General features: G+C 43.3%; 1 protein-coding gene across 1 annotated transcript; it reads left to right on the forward strand.

Annotated features, from left to right (window-relative positions):
- The first annotated feature begins 521 nt into the window (after positions 1–521).
- Positions 522–16747, forward strand: LOC140738065 (uncharacterized). Its single transcript, XM_073065126.1, has 6 exons — positions 522–635; positions 2117–2509; positions 2925–3071; positions 8977–9044; positions 15369–15400; positions 16297–16747. Coding segments are annotated over exons 1-6 (675 nt in total). The 5' UTR covers positions 522–601; the 3' UTR covers positions 16298–16747.
- Positions 16748–20887: the final 4140 nt, after the last annotated feature.

Raw genomic sequence — 20887 nt, forward strand, 5'->3', positions numbered from 1 at the left:
GGGTAAGGATTTTACTCAGAGAGTGGTGAGTGTGTGTAAAGAGCTGCCAGCAATGATGGTGGACGCGGATACGACAGGGTCTTTTAAGAGACTTTTCGACGGGTATATGGTGCTTAGAAAAATAGAGGGCTATAGGCAAGCCTAGTAATTTCTAAGGTAAGGACATTGTTTGGCACAATATCGTGGCCCAAAGGGTCTGTATTGTGCTGTAGGCTTTCTATGTTTCTAAAATGCCCAGCAGTGACTTACCCAGGGGTTAATAACAAAAAATGGTGGGAATAGTCAGAAGGTCAGGTAATACATGTGGATAGAGGAACTGTTATTTTTTCAGGTCAAGAATGGAATCATTCAGGAGTCAGATACAAAGACAGAAACGGAATTAATATCTCAGGTCAAGTATGGATATATTAGGCAGGTCAGGCAGTATGTGTTGTAGGGAAACAGTCAATCTTTCAGATCGAGAATGAAAACATACAGGAGTCAAGTGAGCAGAAAGAAACAGACAATGTCTCAGGTCAAACATTGAACATCTCAGCAGATCGGTCAACATCTGTGGAAATAGAAACGGGTTTATGGTTCAGATTCGCCACATTTTAAGAGAATGTTTCTGGGACATCAGCAAAATGGTCAATCAGGTGAGGAGGAGAACGGATTTTTATGGGTGGTCTACTGATGTTGTAGGCCTGTACATTCGAGAAGTGCGACGCTGGGCTTCAGCCGTAAATGGTGAACTTCCAGCAGGAGGGGTGTCTGCCTTTGGCCACACTCGCTCCAAGTCGGGGCGCTAGTGGTGTGGGTATTCGGAGCCAGATGCGATTGTGTAAAAAGGTTCTCTGAAGAAAGATTGCTGTGCAATGCCATGCCATCAAGCCTCCCCAGCCTGGGAGGATAGAGCAAGTATGCCGCTAACATAGATCAGTACAGCACGGAAACAGCCCCTTCGCCTCACAATGATTTCTCCAGAGATAAAAGAGACCAGTGCAGCGCACCAACGTGTTAACTGTGAATATGAAAAATATTGCCGGTATTTGAAATGTACAGCAGTTTTTCTTCAATGTTTGTGGGATTTCCCCGGTAATCGGCAATTGGTTCGTTATTGTCACATGTAAAGATAAACAGTGAAAAGCCTTTGTTTCGCTTGCCATCGACGCAGACAGATCATTCCATAAACATAAACATAAAAAGAAAATAACATACTGAAAAGTATAAAGTTACGGTTACAGAGAAAGTGTGGTGCTGATTGATACATTAAGTTGGAAACGCCATGAAGAGGTGGACTGAGAGACGTGGAGTTCATTTTTAGCCGGAAGAGTTCCACTCCAGGGTCTGAATAACGGCGGGGAAGAAGCTGTACTTGAGTTTGGCGGTTGGTACATGTTCTCCGGCTTTTGTATGTTCTGAACAACGTAAGCGGAGAGAAGTGAGAACGGCCAGGGTAGGAGGAGTCCTTTATTGTGTTGGCCGCTGGCGGGCGGCTGTAGAAAATATAACGTCGATAGACGGGAAGCTGGTTTTCGTATAGGCTAAAAATTAAAACAGGTGGAAATTTAAACCGGGCAAGTGTCTGCATTCTATAAAGCTGGGGTCTACTCCTATGTACCCGAGAAGGCCAGAGTTTCCCAGTCACCATTCCCACCCCCCTTGGTTTATTGTATGGGAAACGCTCCGGACGGTACCGTTACTTTGTGACCTCGGGAACATTTCACAGCCGAAGATGCACTGGAGTGCCCAGGAAGGTCCTGGTTTTGTAGAGTTACAAATTACTCACAGAGTAACTGAATGCACCTGCCCAACCCTTCTCCCTACACAAACCTCCCCACTACCCTTTCCACGGGCTGTATTTATTATCTTATTCTTCGGGGGTCAAGATGAAGGCGTTCTGCTCTTCATCTATTCGGATGAAGGATCTCGGTTGGAAAAGTCGACTGTTTATTTCTCTCTATAAATGCTGCCTGACTTGTTGAATTTCTCAGTAAGCTTTGCGCGTTATGTGTTGATCACAGATGCTGTCTGACCTTACGATCAGACTTACCCCTTTGGGAAGGATGGGTGCTGGAGCTGGGGTGGCCTCGTTTCGTGTGAGTGAGACTCATTATGGGTTGTTGTTATATTGCAGTTTATGGAAGCCTTGTCACCGTGAACGTCCGCGAGCGAGAAGTGAACGGCACCGTTGGACAGTCTGCCCTTCTCTCCGTTTCCTACGGCACATCCACCCTCTGCTCCGTGCTAATGGTGGAGTGGCATTTGGACCCCGACAAAACCGCGCTTGTGCAACTGACCCGATCACATTGCTCTCCACATCCCGACAGACCCGGTTATAACTGTTCAGATCGCCCCCTGGTAATCACTCCTTCCCACGAAGGACGAGTCCACCTCTACCCCGACAATGGATCCTTGCTGCTGCAGGATTTACGGTCCAGTGACAGCGGAGTGTACGTGATGTCGGTTTACTGCGATGGGGACGACACCGTCAAAGACAACGTGTCGTTAACGGTCCACAACGGGACAGGTAAGAAACCACTGAGCAGGGCGAATGAAGTAGCAATTCCAAAGTATAATCGGGCTAATGAAAAGAGATTATTAAATGGAGGGTAAAACAATCGGAATCCCCCTTGGTGTCGATTCTATCATAAGCCTGATGTCCAAATCGGGGCGCTGAATATCAAGAGGTAAAGGGGCGATAGATCAGAAAGCGCGAGTTTTACCCCGTCCATTTTCACCCCTTCGAGGCTATTGACCGAATTAACGAGAATGTTCGGTAATTGATGGAGTTTATCTGGTAAATGTGTCCGCGAACACATTACGAAATTGGTTAATTTCCCGTTACTAATGCATTATCGTCGCGAAATCTATCATAAATTATTAAAGTAATTCCCCGTTAGTGGGCCTTTGGGTCGTGTTTATCAGGATAATTTTATTTTTAGAAAAGGAGAACTCTACTTCCCCAACTACGCCAACTACGCCATCATCACTGGGCGAGACGTCTTCCACAACTCTATGGCCCATTTGCCTCGGCGTGATCGTTGTCGTCACCATCTGCTTGTCCCTGATGATGAGCAGGATGCACAGGGGTAAGTGAAGGATGGTACGGTAGAGATGTCACAAAGTGGTGATGAAGTAGCGAACCGGACAGATGGTATTGGATGATAAGCAGTTGTATAGAGGAAGGTGAACGACAGGCTTCCGGGATACGGAAAAATAAGCGGTGAATTGAGGAATTGAGGATTGTAGTAGTTGGTCGTCTCGTGGTGGAGGCAGCAGATCGGATTAACTGGAAAAAAAAGGAAGGAGGAGTTTAATGTGTGGCTGAGTTTTTGAATATGGATCTGTTTCTGAGAGCAATCCTATTAGATAAATTAATGTTTGGAAGGGGGCGTTAGGAGATACTGTGGGCGCAAGACCTTTGAGAAATAGGACGGTCAGTGTTTTGTGAAGATGGGAAGCAACGTGAGAAAACATTAAAGTTAAAAACTATGAGAGGAAGGAAAGTAACCCAATGAATTATTTGGAATGATAGTGATTTGAGGAGTTACAAACACAAGAAAATCTGCAGATGCTAGAAATCCAAAGCAACACACACACAAAATGCTGGAGGAAGGGTCTCGGCTCAAAACGTCCACTATTTACTCTTTCCATAGATCCTCCCTGAGCTGCTGAGTTACTCCAGCATTCTGTGTGTTTCTTTGGTTTGGGGAGTAATCTCTGGAGTGCCTCCAGATGTATCCATGGACCAAGTTAAAAATGACTTAGTCGGGGAGAAGTTGTAGACACTAAACGTTTAAAAGAGTTTCGTGGTGGAATTAGAACAGACAGCTTCTCAGTATGGATTAAACTTGATGGGAAAAAAATTGCCAGCTATAGTTAAATGTTGGTGCAGTCGCAAGTCATTAGTAAGGGCAAAGCGACATGGCTATTGTGTGAGTGGACCAGTATTAGACTAGAGAGACCTTAGCTCATCAGGTTTAGAAGAGAACAGCCTTGGTGAGGTATGTATCTGGATTCTTTACCATCATTCTTCATAGTTAGAGCAGTGAGGATGACTCCAGAGGCTGCATTGTGTTCTTTGTGTAAGATGTGGGAACTACAGGAGACCTCCAGCCTCCTGGATAACAACATTGGTACTGAGCTGCAACTCCTCAGGCAAAGAGTTAAGGACTGAAACTGCAGGTTGATTACCTTCAGCTCACAAGGGAGACTGAGGAGATGATAGGAGGAAATCTGCAGATGCTGGAAATTCAAACAACAACACACACAAAATGCAGGTGGAACACAGCAGGCCAGGCAGCATCTATAGAGAGAAGTACTGTCGACGTTTCGGGCCGAGACCCTTCATCAGGACAAAACGTTGACAGCGCTTCTCCCTATAGATGCTGCCTGGCCTGCTGTGTTCCACCAGCATTTTGTGTGTGTTGTTGAGGAGATGATAGATAGGTTGCTATAGGGAGGTAATCACCCATAAGTTGCAGGAGGCAGGTAAATGGATGACCATCATGCGAGGGAAGGAAAATGAGCAGCCAGCACAGAGTACCACTCTGGCCATTTCCCACAGTAGAAAGTAATAGGTAATTCCCCCTCAATAATAAGTTGAGGGGGAATGACCTACCGGGAGTGTGGGGGATCCAGGGCAACAGGGCTTCTGGCACTGTGTCACATAAGGGAAGGAGAACAGGACTGTACTGTGGACACAATAGAGAAACTCGATTGGTATGATACAGTGCAGGTGCAAGGTGAGAACCATCTCAGATCAGGTCGATGACATCCTAACGGGGAAGGGTGAGTAGCCAGAAACCTTGCAACATATTGGCATCAATGACATAGGTAGGAAAATCAAAGAGGTTCTGAAGGGAGGTTTTAGTGCACGGGATAGACAGCTGAAAAGTAGGACCTTGTGTGGGAATCTCTGGGTTGCTGCCTCTGCCTCACATCAGTGAGATTAAGAATAGGATGATTTGGTAGAGGAATGTGTGGCTGAGAAACTGTTACGGGGGAAGGGTTTCAGATTTCTAGATCATTGGAATCTCTTCTGGGGAAGGTACAACCTGTACAAAATGGACAGGTTACACTTCAACCTGAGGGGGACCAATATCCTTGCAAATCTACTGGTTTGCTAGAGCTGTTGGAAAGGATTTAAACTATTTTAGCAGGAGGGGGCTGGGAACTGGAGTGATAGGGCTGAGGACAGCGTTGCTGGTTTGCAAGCAGAGGCAATGTGTAGTGAGACAGTCAGGAAAGGCAGGCATATGACTGGGCAAAATTGCAGTCAGTGGGATGTGTTGCAGTGCAAAGGGGGACAACATCAAAAACAGTAATGCATATAGGACTGAAGGTGTTATATTTGAATGTACACTGTGTACAGAAGAGCTGGGGTCTTGGAGTTCTAAGACGCTAGCCTTCTGGGCAGGCCACAGAACACCTGGGCAGGGCACAGAACACCCAGGCAGGACACAGTGGCCTGGGCAGGTCACAGGGATCCTGGGCAGGACACAGGGCACAACCTGACAGAGGCAAGGCAAGGGACAGAACCAGATAGAGGCTAGGTACAAGGGGCTAGTCTCCTGGGCAGGGCACAGAACTCCCAGGCAGGACACAGAGGCCTCAGCAGGTCACAGGGATCCTGGGCAGGATGCAGGGTACAACCCAACAGAGGCAAGACAAGGACAGAACCCACCACAGGGCAACAGCAATCTGGCCTGGCTTACCCAACAGAGGCAGGGACAGGAAGGGGCAGAACCAACCACAGGGCAACAGCAATCTGGCCTGGCTTACCCAACAGAGGCAAGGGATAGGAAAGCATCTTGGTCTGGGGTGGTTCCAAGACTCAAGGTGGCCAGAAGACTTGGGCAGGCTACAGAACAGCCAAATCCATGCCTCACTCAACAAACTTAACTTTCAACATCAGGCACTCCAAGCAGAGACTGACAGAACAAACCCCCAACTATATTTAATCCCAGAGCCCCTTATATTCACAGCCAACTGATGAGCATCAAATGCAGATGCTTGAGTCCAAATGAACCAAGATGAGCCTGAGGTGCAACTGTTTGAGACCAAGCCGAAGCGAGGGACAGTCAGATGACCCGGATTCCGGAGTACGCGGACCGGACCGTAAACCGGAATGCGGACTTCAGACAGGACCATGACAGAAACATCTTCTCCATATCCACTCTATCAAGGCCTTTCACCATTTGATAAGTTTCAATGAGGTCACCCCTCATTCTTCCGAATTCTAACCAATATAGGCCCAGAGCCATCAAATGTTCTTCATATGACAAGCTGTTCAATCCTGGAATCATTTTCATGAATTTCCTTTGAACACTCTCCAGTTTCAGCACATTGTTTCAAAGATAAGGGGTTCAAAACTGCTCACAATACTCTCCCAGTGTTTTATAAAATCTCAACGTTACATCCTTAATTTTATATTCCAGTCCTCTTGAAATGAATGCTAACATCACATTTGCCTCCCTCACCACAGATTCAACCTGCAAATGAACCTTTAGGAAATCCTGCACAAGGACTCACAAGTCCCTTTGTGCTTCAGTTATTTTGTATTTTCTCTCCATTTGGAAAAAGGTGAACCCTTTCATTCTTCTACCAAACTGCATGACCTACTCTAGCCGACACGGTATTCCATCTGCCACTTCTTTGTCCATTCTCCTAATATGTTTAAATCCTTCATTAGCCTCTCTACTTATTCAAAACAACCTGCCTCTACAAATAGAGGAGAGAGTAGATATTGGGCCACTGTAAAATGATGCTGGAGTGGTAGTAATGGAGGATAAGGAAAGGGTGGGTTAGCAGAATCAGTATTTTGCATCAATCTTCATCGTAAAAAACATTAGCATATACTAGAAACTCAAGAGTGTCAGGGAGAGAAGTGGGCATAGTTGTTTTTACTACCGAGAAGGTACCTGGGGAACTGAAAAGTCTCAAGTTAAAAAAGTCACCTGGACCAGATGGACTACACCCAAAGGTTCAGAAGGAGATAGCTGAAGACATTGTGGAGACATTAGTAATGATCTTCCAAGAATCACTATATTCTAGGATCATTCCAGAGGACTTCAAAATTAAAAATGTCACTCACCCTTCAAGAAGGGAGGGAGGAAGAAGAAAACAAATTTTAGGGCAATTAGTCCACTGTAAGTGGTTGGGAAGATGCTGGAGTCGATTACTAATGTTGAGATTTCAGGCTACTGGAGGCACATGATAAAATAGGCCAAAATAGCAGCATATACACGGGAGAATCAGTGTATGTTGTGAACTTGGATTTTCAGAAGGCCTTTGTCAAGATGCCACACACGAGGCTGTGTAACAAGAGCTCGTGTTATTACAGGAACAATAATAGCATGGATAAAGAATTAGCTGATTGGCAGGAGGCCAAGAGTGGGAATAAAGGAAGCCTTCTGTGATTGGCTGCCAGTAACCAGTGATGTTCCACAGGGGTAGTTGTTGGGACCACTTCTTTTTACATTATATATCAATGCTTTGGATAATGGAATTGATGACTTTTTGGCCAGCTTTATGGATAATATCAAAATAGTTGGAGTGGCAGGTAGTGTTGAGGAAGTATGGGGGCTATAAAAGAACTTGGACAGTAAGGAAAATTGGCAAAGAACTGGCAAATGGAATAGTATGTTCAGAGTTGCATGGTCATGCACTTTGGTAGAAGGAATAAAAGCTAAGTCTATTTTCTAAAAAGGGACTTGGGGTCCTATTGCAAGATTCCCTAAAGGTTAACGTGCTGGTTGCAGTGGCGTTGGGGCATAATGTTTGCAATGCCGTTAAATGTATCCATGGATCATGTTAAAAATAACTCAGTCGGGGAAAAGCTCAGAAGGGTTTCGTGGTGGAAAAAGAGCAAATAGTTTATCGCTGTTGATTTAAAAAGATGGGTAAAAGTCTCCTGATAAGAGTGAAGTTAGGCTATACGAGTAATATGGTTTGAGACTATGTGTCGCCCATCTGAGAATTTTTAATTGTAGAAGTGTGGCTATGTAGCAGCTGTGAGAAATGGTAAAAAGCCACGTCGTGGAGAACATGGAGCTGGAATTAGGCCAAAATGTATCTAAGGTGGAGGGGAACTTTGCTTATGCAGGGTGTCCTGTATATGATAAACCTCTAGAAGTGCAGAGTGGTTGTGTAGAAGTGGGCATATCATATGCAGAAGTTCTTCACAAAACAGGTGTCAGTGGCAATAGGATCTATTAACATCCAGAATACAGATAGGTTACAGTCGGTATCTGAAGTGCAGGATTTTATAACATTGGATTCGTTGACTCTTGATAAACTAAAATTAGTTAATTTATAGCAGATGTGGTACATTATACTGCAGAAGCTAAAAACTGGTCAGAAAAAAATAATTTTACAGCGGCAGAAATACCTGAAGATGAAAGACTTAACACTAGAGATTATTAATAGTGCTTCACCAGGAGTGCTAAATAATATTCAGTTTCAATGAAGAGATCATGATGTTCTCAGTTTTTCGATTTTTTAATTTTTTTTTCTTTTTCCTTTTATCAGGATGGAATGCTATAATCTGGTTAGGTAATGGTCAGTGCATTTTAATGCTCATTGTACTATGTGGGGTTGTAGTGACACAATTCTGAAAGGGAAGTTGGAGGAAGAATTTCTGCAAGAAAATTATTTGGTGTGCTTGGATGATACTCTTATTTCTATTTGTTGCGTCATGACTTTCTGTAGACACAAAATGATGGTGTCTGGCACAGCGGGCCAGGGAGCATCTCTGTAACGAAAGGAACCGTCTCAGCCCAAAAAAATAGACAATACTTTTCCACCATAACTGTTGCCTAAGTCGCCGAGATAGTCCAGCATTTTGTGTGTATTCATCTAGATATCCAGCGTCTGTTGTTGCTCTGTATCATCGCCTTCTGTAGGACTTATACAGGATTCACTTAGTTTTCAACTGAAACACTGCACAATGTCAGAAGAAGTTCTGCTGATGACTAAACTGTCTTGCGACAGGTTGTAAAGCAGACGCAGCAGAAAAGATTGACCATTCTAATGGAGCTTCACGGGAAGAGCTGGATGAGGTAAGTGGGCAATGAACTGGAAAGTGGTCAAATCACTGACAAAAATATAATCTGCATTTCACTTGTGTCTAGTATTTTGGCCATTATTGAAAGAATCGTGTCTTCATTCTAGGCCCCAGTTTGCGTGATGGACTAGTTTAGTTTCGGAAAGTCTGAAAGGTCTTAAAGTGATACGACAGGAAAACAGGCTTGTCGCCAACCGAATCTGTAATGACCACAGACAACCTACATTCGTCCCAGTTTGTTTTCTCTGTCCATATTCTCTTTAACTCTTCCTCCCTCCACCCACTGTCACTCACGTACATATGGGGAGAAATTTATTGTCCTGTTCTGGTCCGAAGTCCGCATTCCGGTTCATGGTCCGGTCAACGGACTCTGGACTCCAGGTGCTCCGGCTGTCCCTTGTTTCGGTTGGACTGAATCACAAGCACCTGATGTTCATCTTGTGGGAATATAAGTGGCCCTGGGATTGACTGTGGTTGGGGGGTCGTCTTGTCAAAACTCCCTGGGAACAAACGGCCAGTGGAAGGTTAGAACAGCCACTTGCCATCTTTAGAAAAGCGTTGGAGAACCATTGCTTCTTGGAGCCTTGCTGTCGGTAGTCGGAGCTGTCATTACGGTAAGGATTCGGCCGTTTCCCGGGCCAGATGGGTGGCCGTCAGCCACTTCGAGCTAGGTAGGGATCCGGTTGTTTCCGTAGCTAGCCAAGTTTGCTGGCCGTAACTGCGACTCGGAGCAGCTCCGATGCGGAGATGGAACTGTCTGTCGTTCTTCGGTGTTTGTCTCTTCCTGTCCTCGCCTCCATGGGGAAAGTCAGGCCGTTCTGCCGTTACCCGACGGATGGACCTGCCTCACCTTGGTGTGGAGTCCCGGCTTGTCGAAGGATAAGTCCCAGTTCTATGTCTATGTACTACCCAGTCTCATGTTAACGTCTTGTTAAAGAGGAGTCCCGGCTTGTCGAAGGATTAGTTCCGGCTCTTTGTTGATGTATAGTTCCTAGTCTGTCTCCAAGCTCCAGACTCTGAGTTACCCAAGCCTTAAGCTCCAAGAACCCAAGCCTCAAGCTCCAAGAACCAAAGCCTCTCTTCAATGCATTCATTATATCCTCAAAATATACTCCAGTAACTTTGTCAAACGGGACCTTTCCTTCTATGCTGCTATGGTCTTAGAGAACCGTTTGTATCTAAACATCTTGCTATTTCATTAATGATAGCTTCAGGGATATTCTTGACTACCATCTATAGGCCAACTGGTCTATAGTCACCCTCCTTTTGCCTAAATACTGTTTGTTAAACGGTCGTGTGACTATCACTGACTTCAAATCTTCCAGAACCTACCTGGTGTCCGGAGAATTTTGTAAAACTCCCTCAAACGTCTGCTATTAATACCGCCATTAGTTTCAGCACCATAGGATTCATCCGTTTAGAACCAAGGCGCGTATAAACCTTATGGCCCACTTGTTTGTTCATCGCCTCCTTAAAATGACAGCAATTGTATTGTGGTCTTGCCATACAATCATATCCATCACATCTCTTTTGGTCATGTTAGATGTGTCATTCACTGCGAAGACTAATACAAAGAGAAACGCAGAAAGAACATGGAAACTCCACACAACAGAACTGAGAGAGGGGTGGGGACAAGTGGACTGAAGCTTTAACAGCTGCAACATTCTGCCACCCTAAATCAAATCCCAGTGCCCTTCTTCCCAATGTCAATGTCAACCCTGGAGAATTCAACACTGATGCTATAGAGAAACTCTTTAGGCTTCACTTTTAGCATGTGTGAATTCTGGTCATCTCATTCCAGGAAAGCTGTAGAGGTGTTGAGGAGAGCACAGAAATGGTTTACTAGCATGCTGTCTGGATTAGAGGGCACATGCTATATGGAGAGGTTAGACAGCTTGATTTGCTTTCCCTGGAATGTCAGAGGTTGATAGGAGTTTTTAAAGTTATAAGTGGCATACATCAGGTAGGTACCCAAAGTCCTTTTCTCACACCAGAAATGTTAATTACAGGAGGGCATATATTTAAGGTGAGAGGGAGAAAGTATAAACGAGATATGTGGGGCATGGTTTTACATAGAGAGTGTTTGATGCCTGGAACTCTGGGGCGTTATTAGGTATCAGATATTTTAGTGATGTAGGAGGCCGTTAGATAGACACAATAATGTGCAGGAAATGTGCTGGGCATGAAGGAATTATAATATACAAGAGACCATCAAACTCGAATGAGTCAACGGCGGTAGAAGTAGACAAACCATTTGCTTTGTTCTTGCCATGTGGCTAAAGAAATGAAGGGTGCTTTTTGAGAAGCTGCTCCGTAAATTCATTTTTTTTTCTAGCTGTCTAGTTGACTGCTTTTGGAATAGTGCTATATAGTGAATGCCTTGATGCTCCTAATAACCTGATGAACTGGAGATTATTTCCAAATGAGAAGGCATTTTTGAGCTGTTCCTTGGCACGAAAGGACATATAGGTTTATGAATATGAGGAGCCTGTGTCTAACCTGATGAACTCGAGCCTGGTAGTGGCTGATTCAGAACAGCAAGTCATTGTTGTTAGCTGCAGAAGAGTAACGATTTGATGCTTGCTTGGACGAGTATAAATGGGAAGCTGATCTGCATTAGCAAGTTAGAAGAAAGCGAAAGAGTTAGGAAGATAACGGTTGAACTGAAAAGGAAAGAACATAATAATGAACAGCTTCAAATTGAAAGCAGCAATAACTTCGAATAGAAATTATCGCAATGAAGACCCTTAGGCTAGGGGCTGGGAGATGAAAGGCCAATCGCTTGCCACGGAAGGTCACATATTAATGTATAGAGAGGTTTCAAAGCGGAGGAGTGGTTTGAGTACGCATGGTTACGGAGGAAATAGTGGAATTCGTGCTTTCTGTTGTTGACCTGTTTTTAACCTGGTTACCTTGATATCAGTTCAGAGATGATAAAGTGCAAGCTTTGATTACCCAAGAGTTGCGTGGTGTATTGTCTAACCTAGACAGGTTGATGATTGGTCAAGAGAATGCAGCGTTCCTGGGTGCACTTCAGAAAAGCATAGAGTCTTCGTATTCTGTTGAACACCCACGGGAACAGGAGGGTATTTAAATGAAAAAAAAAGAGGAAAGGGCAAGAAGAACCCAGGGACTCGGAGTATTGGAGATATTACTTTCACATTTTTTGAGAAAATGGCCCGATTAGGACAAGTGTATAGGAAAGGTTGAAAGTAGAGGATGAGCAACCCTGTGCATGTCTTGAGGAAAACAATTAGTGAACAGAATCCAAAGGAATTAGAAGAGATCTGAAGGAAAATAAAAGTTATAATGAGATGTGTGCTGCAAATCAAATTGAAGTGCAGAGAGAAAACCAGAAACTGATAGGAGACATGTGTAAGCGGATGGGAAGAGCTTTAGGGAGGGGAACCAAAGAGCTGGAGAGAGAGATGAGAAAATAAAATAAAATTCTGATGGCGCATGTTCAGGCGAATTGGAGGAACGTCAGTCAGTCTCCGGTTCATTGTGAACACGTCAAACGAGTAAATGGGAAAAGCGAAGAGGACTGTAAATAGAGCACTCAGAAATGTAAAGGAATGGAACCGTCAGTGTTAGGATTTACCGATTGCTATGAATGCCGTGGAAATATCGGTGCTTGAAGAGAGAGGCCGTGCACTGTTCTTCAAACTAATCGAAAAGCTGAAAGGTGAACTGTCAGATCAGAGAGGAGAGATGTGTGTATTTGCTCTGGGTACGGACGGTGACAGTGATGTAGATTGGGGTGATTTTGCTTATGAAGGGTCATACTATAATAGTTAGGACGATGGGGAAAGTGGCCCGCCACTCACTGGATTTTTCCATGATGGTGTCCGTGGTAACAGGGAGAGTTCATGAGACATCAGAACCATGGGAACCGTTTGAAACACCGTATATTACCCGTTTTGACGAGGTCGAATTCAGTGTTTTAGCTGCGAATATTCTAAAATGCGGACTGAGCGATGATCCTCTAGGACATCTCCAGTGCATCAGCAGCAAAGGATAATACATTATAAAGCACAAATGGCTACAGCAGTTAATTGACAGCAGTGGCCCCATTGTGTAGCACGCCTAATATAGGACGGAATTCACAGAAGAGGAAGCCTCTCTTTGACGTGCAAACAAAACAGAGGGAGTTGGAAATGGGACAGGAGGTTATGAGTTCAGTACATCAGCCGAGACCTTTTACAATTCCGAGATTTGTAAGTCTATATGATGTTGTCGGTTGAGCCAGATCATCAATTCATCGAATTCCGACAGTTCCAAGTAAGTTAGGGTGATATCATATTAACATGCGTAAACCTTTTCGAGCCAACTCAAAGTCCTCTGGTAGTTGTGGTCCATAAGGCTCTTTGTCATAGAATGCACTGGATGGAGATGACGTTTTTAGATTTATATTAGAGGCAATTGACGGTTATGAAAATGAAGTGGCAGTTGTCCCGTCAGTGAGTTGGGCAGCCATTTTCAGTTTGCACCCGGAGGTTAACGATAGTTCACTTCATACTCAGCATCGAGTAGAGAAGGTTAAGACAAGTCTTTCTCTGCATCACCTAAGTCAAAGCAGAAACAATGGATGAGAAACTGGTACGAAACTGCATTCATCGCCAGGTGTTCTTGAAACAAAGCGGGAAATTGAAGGGTTAAATGCAGAGGAGATATCTGATAATTAGGTAAGTACGGAAGCTGCTCTTGATGTTTTTCTTTCCAGGTATTCGGGAATAACTGGTGTTCGAATGCGATTATTGAGTTTCCTCGCGAGTATCGTGGCTCTATTGAAAGTCACATGTTGTACAATAAAGTGTATTACGTGTTGCCTATTTGTATATTCAGCTGGATAAATGAAAGGTATGAAGACGAGGGTGGCAACAAATGGTCTATTCTCAATATACACGGAGAAGTCTATTTCCATTCAATCAGATGCCATGGTAATAGACTGCGTGAATGTGGGAGGTGAAATTCTCGAAAAAATTTGTGAAGAACTCAGGACAGATTTTGTAAAGGAAATGAAACTGATATCTGTATATAATCGTGGCAGAGTAACGGTAATATGACGAAAAGATGGGAGTACTAGGATAACGGTGGGAAGTCATATTTTTTATGGTCTTGCTTCAGTGGGAAAAAGCTAATATCTCAAACACGTTCATTATGGTACTGTTGAAGTGGAAACAAATCAGAATGAGATAATTGGTTAGCATGTGCCCCAGGCCATTCAATCCCAGTTGCTCTGGAGCACAAAGATCTTCCCTATAAACTTTACGCGATGATGCAGTCGACAAAAACTGATACCACAATCATTGCCGTGCCAACTGTTAATATTCCTTTGTTGTTTGGTGAGATTCAGACGGTTGTAAGGGGAGCAGGACTTGTATTAGGAGAACTGTAGAACAAATTATTCTACTAGCTCCATATAGACATCTGCACGAATTGTTCAACTTGACATCGCTCCAAAGTCCCAGCTGGTGTGGAATAAGCCTTTAGGATTCTTTCTAACGTGCATTAATTGACAATTTTTACTCACTCTGAATTTAAAACACGAGAGAAGCAATGAGAAAGGCTTATTAAACTCATGGGATTAAGAGACACAGCTGGAGTTTACACTGTAAATACACTAGAGAATGCAGAGCTGATCTCACAATTGGATTCTGTGCAAAAATGAAAGCAAACATATTTAAATTGGAATTATTAGTATATGGGGAGAGTTAGCAATTACGGTCGATAACAAGTGAATGTAGTTTAAAAATGCTCCAAATTTTGTGCCCCTTGGGAAATGTGAAATTTCTGATTATTGACAAGAGTTCACAATAAACCAATCAGCAGGTCAAGGATGCTGTTTGTACAAACTATGCTTCTTGGTTACTTTTAAATTGGAGAACATGGTACAATTAGAGATTCGCAGGGTTCCCAAATGGATTTCGAATGAAGAGTTAAAGAAATGGGTTGGTACTAACACCGGGCTCTCACTTTCGGAGATTCACCTTGACAAATCACCTTTGTGGTAAATGTAAAAATAGTTCTGAAGCATTGTATATTGGAGCTTGCCTTCATATTCCACACCACAGCAACAACCAAACAACACATTATACAATGTTCAGAATGTTGGGAAATATAATTAATTGAGTTTATATTTCACTTACTAATCCTTCTACGTACGCTATTAAGTAGAGATAATCTACGAAGGGGGCAAATCTGGCTTCCTGTCATTACAAACAGGAATATGGGTTTTGCCCTGAGGATTTAGTTGAGACTAGAGTTACAGATTGTGGGTTTGTTTCTTATAACAATTATTCTCCATCTATTTTGCCAGGCAACACCAGGACGTTCCATAAAATTTCTTTGGTGAGTGATACTTATTAAACTGCTACTTCTAGCTCTAATTACAAGAGGTGTTATTTAGCTTGCAGTTTGATTACTCGAATGTTGTGGTTTCCAATATTTTGAAAAATTGCATTCTGACTGGGAATGTTAACCAAACCATTGTAAAAAGAAACATCTATTCAACTGAATGTACTACATACAATATGTCAATGATACGGCAGATGGCTTACATAGATATGAACCTATTGCTCTTCAACCTGTCACTTATTCTACTACAGAATAGTTAAGAACCAGAATGCAATTGTTATCAGACGATGGGATGAACTATTCAAAACTATTAAAGATCAAGTGGATTTAGCTGATGTTGCTTTGCAGAATCTATCTTTTTGGATCAAATTTTGGAACTGTGGTCTAAATATTATCGTAGGAGTCGTATTATTTTACATGTTATTATTGTTCTTCTCTTCGTTCTAAAGATTATTAGAAGTATTATCCTGATTGTTTTTCGATGGTAACTTAAACGGCATTAGTGTTTTCATGTAAAAAACATTCCCCATCAGTCTCTTGTAATTTTCTCTGACATTATACCATGATTTTATCTTTGAGTATTATGTACTTCGATCTAATATTTTATTAACTGCTGTTAAATGCCCAATATATGCTATGAAATTAGATATACTTTATCATGCTTTTTTGATACGTTTTGTACTGGTAATATATATTTAAATATGCTAGAAATGTGATGTTACTTTTTAATCTAATCTTTTTAGTCTAAGGTATTTTGTTAGTATGTTTATCAGTATTATTTAACACCCATAAATGAAATTAGAAGGACGATGACGCCCAACATCTTCGGAAGCAACTCTATTGCTATCTTTGATATCTCTTTTTATTCCGTTTTCAATTCTATTTTGAAGACCTGGCGTTACATGCTGACCTCGGACCTCGGTGCTCGCTCTCGGGGCCTCATGACCGACTGCTTTTCGAAAAGCCAAAGATCCGACCTTGAAGACCAGTACGCCTTCAGTGTGCCGGAGGCGGGCGGATTCAAGGTCGGTGCCGACCCCTGATGCGTCGTGGGAGACGGAAGACCGTAGGCAGCGAGCTGGCTGCTGGCTATGTGCACGGAGACCCGAGTTCATTGGGCACAAAGTACTGAAAAAGCTACGGAACAGACTTTTAACACCATAAATCAACGAATTGCTTTGTCTCCCCTGTCGCTGTGAAACAGCGACACTTCTTTTTTCCCCTTAGAATAGAGAAAGAGCCTGTGGATTGTCGTATTCCGGTGAACCAGTAATCTTTGGGGTACTGCAAATCTGTGTCTTTGTTGATGATTTGCTGCACGCTTGAGTGCTCGATGGGACCTGCAGATGCTTTTTTGCTGGTGGGGCAGTTGCTGCTGCGTGTGCGAGGGGGGGGGGGGAGCTGGGGGAACCTTGGGTTTCTAATATTTAACTGTCTTTCATTCTTTGGGGCACTCCTCCGTTTTCGTGAATGTTTGCGAAGAAAGAGAACTTCAGGATGTATATTGCATACATTTCCTTGACATTAAATGTACCTTTTGAAGCCTATTGAATGCTATATATTCCTTTTATACTGTATTCACTCAGACATATAAACAACAGTGTGATTCCCAGAAATATCTGTCAATTAAATAGGTGGAGGCGAGAGAGATGTTAGCCATAGAGAAATTAAAATTTGGAAGGAAATATCAAATTGAATGGGTAAAAAACAATAGAAGCAGACAAAGTAGATGACGTTGTTCTTTCTGTGTGTTTGAAGAAATCGTGTTTGCCATTTTGTGAAATTACTCTGTACACCTAAGTTTGTGAACTGTTTGATGAACTGACTCTTGCTCTGGTATAATTTATTCAAAGTAATTAAATATGGCACAAGGAGTTTCTGCCAATGATCTGCTAAACTTAATACACCTGCTCACCTAACACCCATCAGTCTCCACGTCCAGCACATAATTTTCTGTAATTGCCGCCTTTTCCACAGGGATCCCACCACGGTGCACATCCCACGACTCCCCACCCCATTTCCCTGTCACGTTCTGTTTTCCACGGGCATAGTTCCCAACGTCACTCCCTTGTCTATTCGCCCCTCCCTACTGATCTCCCTCCAGGCACTTATCCTTGGAAGCAGAATAAGTGCCATACTTGCCCTAACACCTTTTCCCGCAGGACCATTCAAGGCCTTAAGCAGTTCTTCCTGGTGAGGCAACGCTTCAACTGTGAGTCTGTTGGAGTACAGTATCAGGTGCTCTCGTTGTGGTTTCCTGTATATGGGAGAGACCCGACGCTGATTGTAAGACCACTTCACCAAGCACCTACGCTCTGTTCGCCAGAAAACAACCGGGATCTCCTGCTGGGCATCCATTTCAAGTCTACATCCCATTCCTATTCCTACATGCCAGTTCCTGGCCTCGACTACTGTCACAATTAGGCCGCATTCAATTTGGAGGAGCAACACCTTATATTCCTTCTGGCTAGACTCCAACATTATGGCATGAACATCGATTTCTCGAACTTCCCGTCATTTCCTACACCTCCTTCACCATTTTTCATCCCCCTTTTCCTCTCTGACTTTATCTCCATGCCTGCCTATCCCATGCATATGGTGCTCCTCTCCCTTCCCTTCTTCCACAGCTTTCGGTTTTGCCCTATTGGATTCCCTCTTCTCCAGCACCTTTTCTCTTTCACCAGTCAACCTTCCTGCTCCATGCTTTACCACTCACCCTCTCCCGGTTTCACCTAGTACCTACTACCTTGAACTTTTTCCTTGCTTCCTCACATCTTTTTAAACTGACCTCATTTATTTTTCCAGTCCTGAAGTATGGTTTCGATATGAAACCCTGACTATTTATTCGTTGCTGTAGTCTGACCTGCTGAGACTTCCAGCATTTTGTGTGGATTAATTTGATTTCTAACAGCTGCAGCTTTTCTCCTCTCTATTGTTCAGAATTAACCTCTTTATCTCCGCCCAGTGTGTGGCTGACCTATTTTGACTGGTTTGAATAGAACTAAAAAAAATCCCCAAAGCAGGAATGTTTGTAGCCAGTCAAATGATGTCGAGTCAATGAGATTAATATGCAGCATTTTTATTTATAAGGCAACAATAAGAAATTTAGGCGCTTCAAATACAAAACATCGAGATCTCCGGAGATGAGCAATCACAAGAAAGTCACTCCTTTCAGGGTTTGGGAGAAGTATGATCAGCCAAGAGGACAACGAGTGATCCGTTATTTCAGTGTTATAAATTGGAGAACTGGCCTGCTTGAGCATTGGTACAGAGGAAACAGTTGAATTCATGTTTTTAGTTGGTGGCACAGGATCACCATAGTTATTTTGATATTTGTGCAGAGAAAATAAATTCCGCACGGGGATTAATTAAGCATTGCCTGATCTCGAACGACTGATGTTTGGTTGGCAAGATAGCTTAGGTACCTTGGTGAGACACGCACAAGTTGCGAAAGGTGTTTGCTGACAGTTCAGCACGCCAGATATCTGCATGTATAGTCGTTTTGGGTGTCTGCATACCAGCATACTTGATTTTGAGAGTGTTTTTGCATTTGTACGAATAAGGCTGAATCTTTGGGTAACAGATTTTTATGTGGAAGCGATTACAATAGGCATAAGAGACACAAAAATGTAAGATTGCAGATACATACTCTGTGTCTTTTAAGTTTGTACTGTTTAATGTTTATCCATTTTTTACATTTTTTCTGCAGATTGGGAATTAGTGTGGAGATATTTGAGTGAGAAGTTATACTTAGATATATCTCCTATGATCATACCTGTTGATGTCAGACTGCTTCAGGTCGGCAATCCTGATGACGGAACCTGTCGATGATGGTATTATTACGTCCACAAGCCAATCATCATTGTGTTAAAGTAGAGAGTTTTGGCTGAGCTGCCCTCAAAGTCACTTATGGGAATTCAAAATTTGGGTCAAATTGATGTAATGATTGAATTTCGCCAGGTGCACCACAGTGATATACATTAGTTCGTTCAAGTGAAATGCCCGAGGAAAATATGGGACTGTACGGCCCAGTGGGAGTACGATGCTACATGAGCAACTACTAGGAACGCTTCTTTAAGGAGAAAATGTGGTAGCGACTTGGAATGGGAGATCGGGAGAGGTGAGAGTCAATGGGGAGTTTTGTATGTGTTTCAGAGAGCAGACGTAACTGCCATAGATTACGCAATCTGTAAATATCGAGCATATACAATGTTGGACAAAATCCACAGAGATATGACTTATTCTACCTGAGAATGCCGAAGGACAGCCTGAGTTAGCCCGCCGGAAAGATTTTGATTTGGGGATAGCAGAGGGGTCGACCTGCCCAGCGTTAATATCATAGGCACGGGAGATCGACCAGAGGAGGGGGAAGAAAAGTTGTATAGTGGATGGAGCTGCTGTGAAATCAAACGAATTTGCTTTGTGTATGAGCAACCTGGACACCTAGCAAGAGAGTGGCAGAACAGACGTAGAAAGGCAAAAGAAATAATTTGTTACATGTGTGGCCTCTCATTCCCTACCGAATGCTGAAAGGACTAGATAGGGTGGATGTAGAGACGATATTTACTATGGTAGGGGTTTCCCGAACTACAGGGCATAAGTGAAAATTGAGGGGCGAACGTTTTGAACAGAGGTAAACATAGGTTAGTACAGGACAGTACAGGCCCTTCGGCCCACAATGTTGTGTCGACCCTTATTGCTATATTTCTACACTATTTTTGGTTGGTGCGACTCTAACGAAACCCAAATTCCCTCGGGATCAATAAAGTATTTCTGTCTATCTGTCTGTCTAAACCCTGCCTCCTGCATAACCCCCACATTAAATTCCTCCATATACGTGTCTAGTAGTCTCTTAAATTTCACTCTACCGCTGGTTCAGGCAGTGCATTCCACGCACCAACCACTCTCTGAGTGAAAAGCCTTCCTCTAATATCCCCCTTTAACTTCGCTCCCCTTACGTTAAAGCCATGTCCTCTTGTATTGAGCTGTGGTGCCCTAGGGAAGCGGTCGCTGGCTGTCCACTCTATCTATTCCTCTTAATATCTCATATACCGCTATCATGTTTCCTCTCATCCTCCTTCTCTCCAAAGAGTAAAGCCCTAGCTCCCTTAATCTCTGATCATAATCCATACTCTCTAAACCAGGCAGCATCCTGGTAAATCTCCTCTGCACCCTTTCCAATGCTTCCTCATCCTTCCTATAGTGAGGCGACCAGGACTGGACACAGTACTCCAAGTGTGGCCTAACCAGAGTTTTATAGAGCTACATCATTATCTCCCGACTCTTAAACTCTATCGCTCTATTTATGAAAGCTAACACCCTTTCATAAGTTTTCATAACTATCCTATTACCTGTGAGGCAACTTTCAGGGATCTGTGGACATGTACCCCCAGATCCCTCTGCTCCTCCACTCTACCAAGTATCCTGGCATTATCTTTGCCTTGGAGCTTCTCCTTCCAAAGTGTACCACCTCACACTTCG

Source organism: Hemitrygon akajei, chromosome 2, assembly GCF_048418815.1.
Source record: "Hemitrygon akajei chromosome 2, sHemAka1.3, whole genome shotgun sequence".
NCBI classification, from domain to species: Eukaryota; Metazoa; Chordata; class Chondrichthyes; order Myliobatiformes; family Dasyatidae; genus Hemitrygon; species Hemitrygon akajei.

Coding starts and splice junctions, on each gene's coding strand:
- LOC140738065 (XM_073065126.1), top strand. CDS start 602: ATGTTTCTGGGACATCAGCAAAATGGTCAATCAG. Junction 636..2,116: donor TCAGCAAAATGGTCAATCAG/GTGAGGAGGAGA, acceptor GTTATATTGCAG/TTTATGGAAGCCTTGTCACC. Junction 3,072..8,976: donor GATGAGCAGGATGCACAGGG/GTAAGTGAAGGA, acceptor GTCTTGCGACAG/GTTGTAAAGCAGACGCAGCA.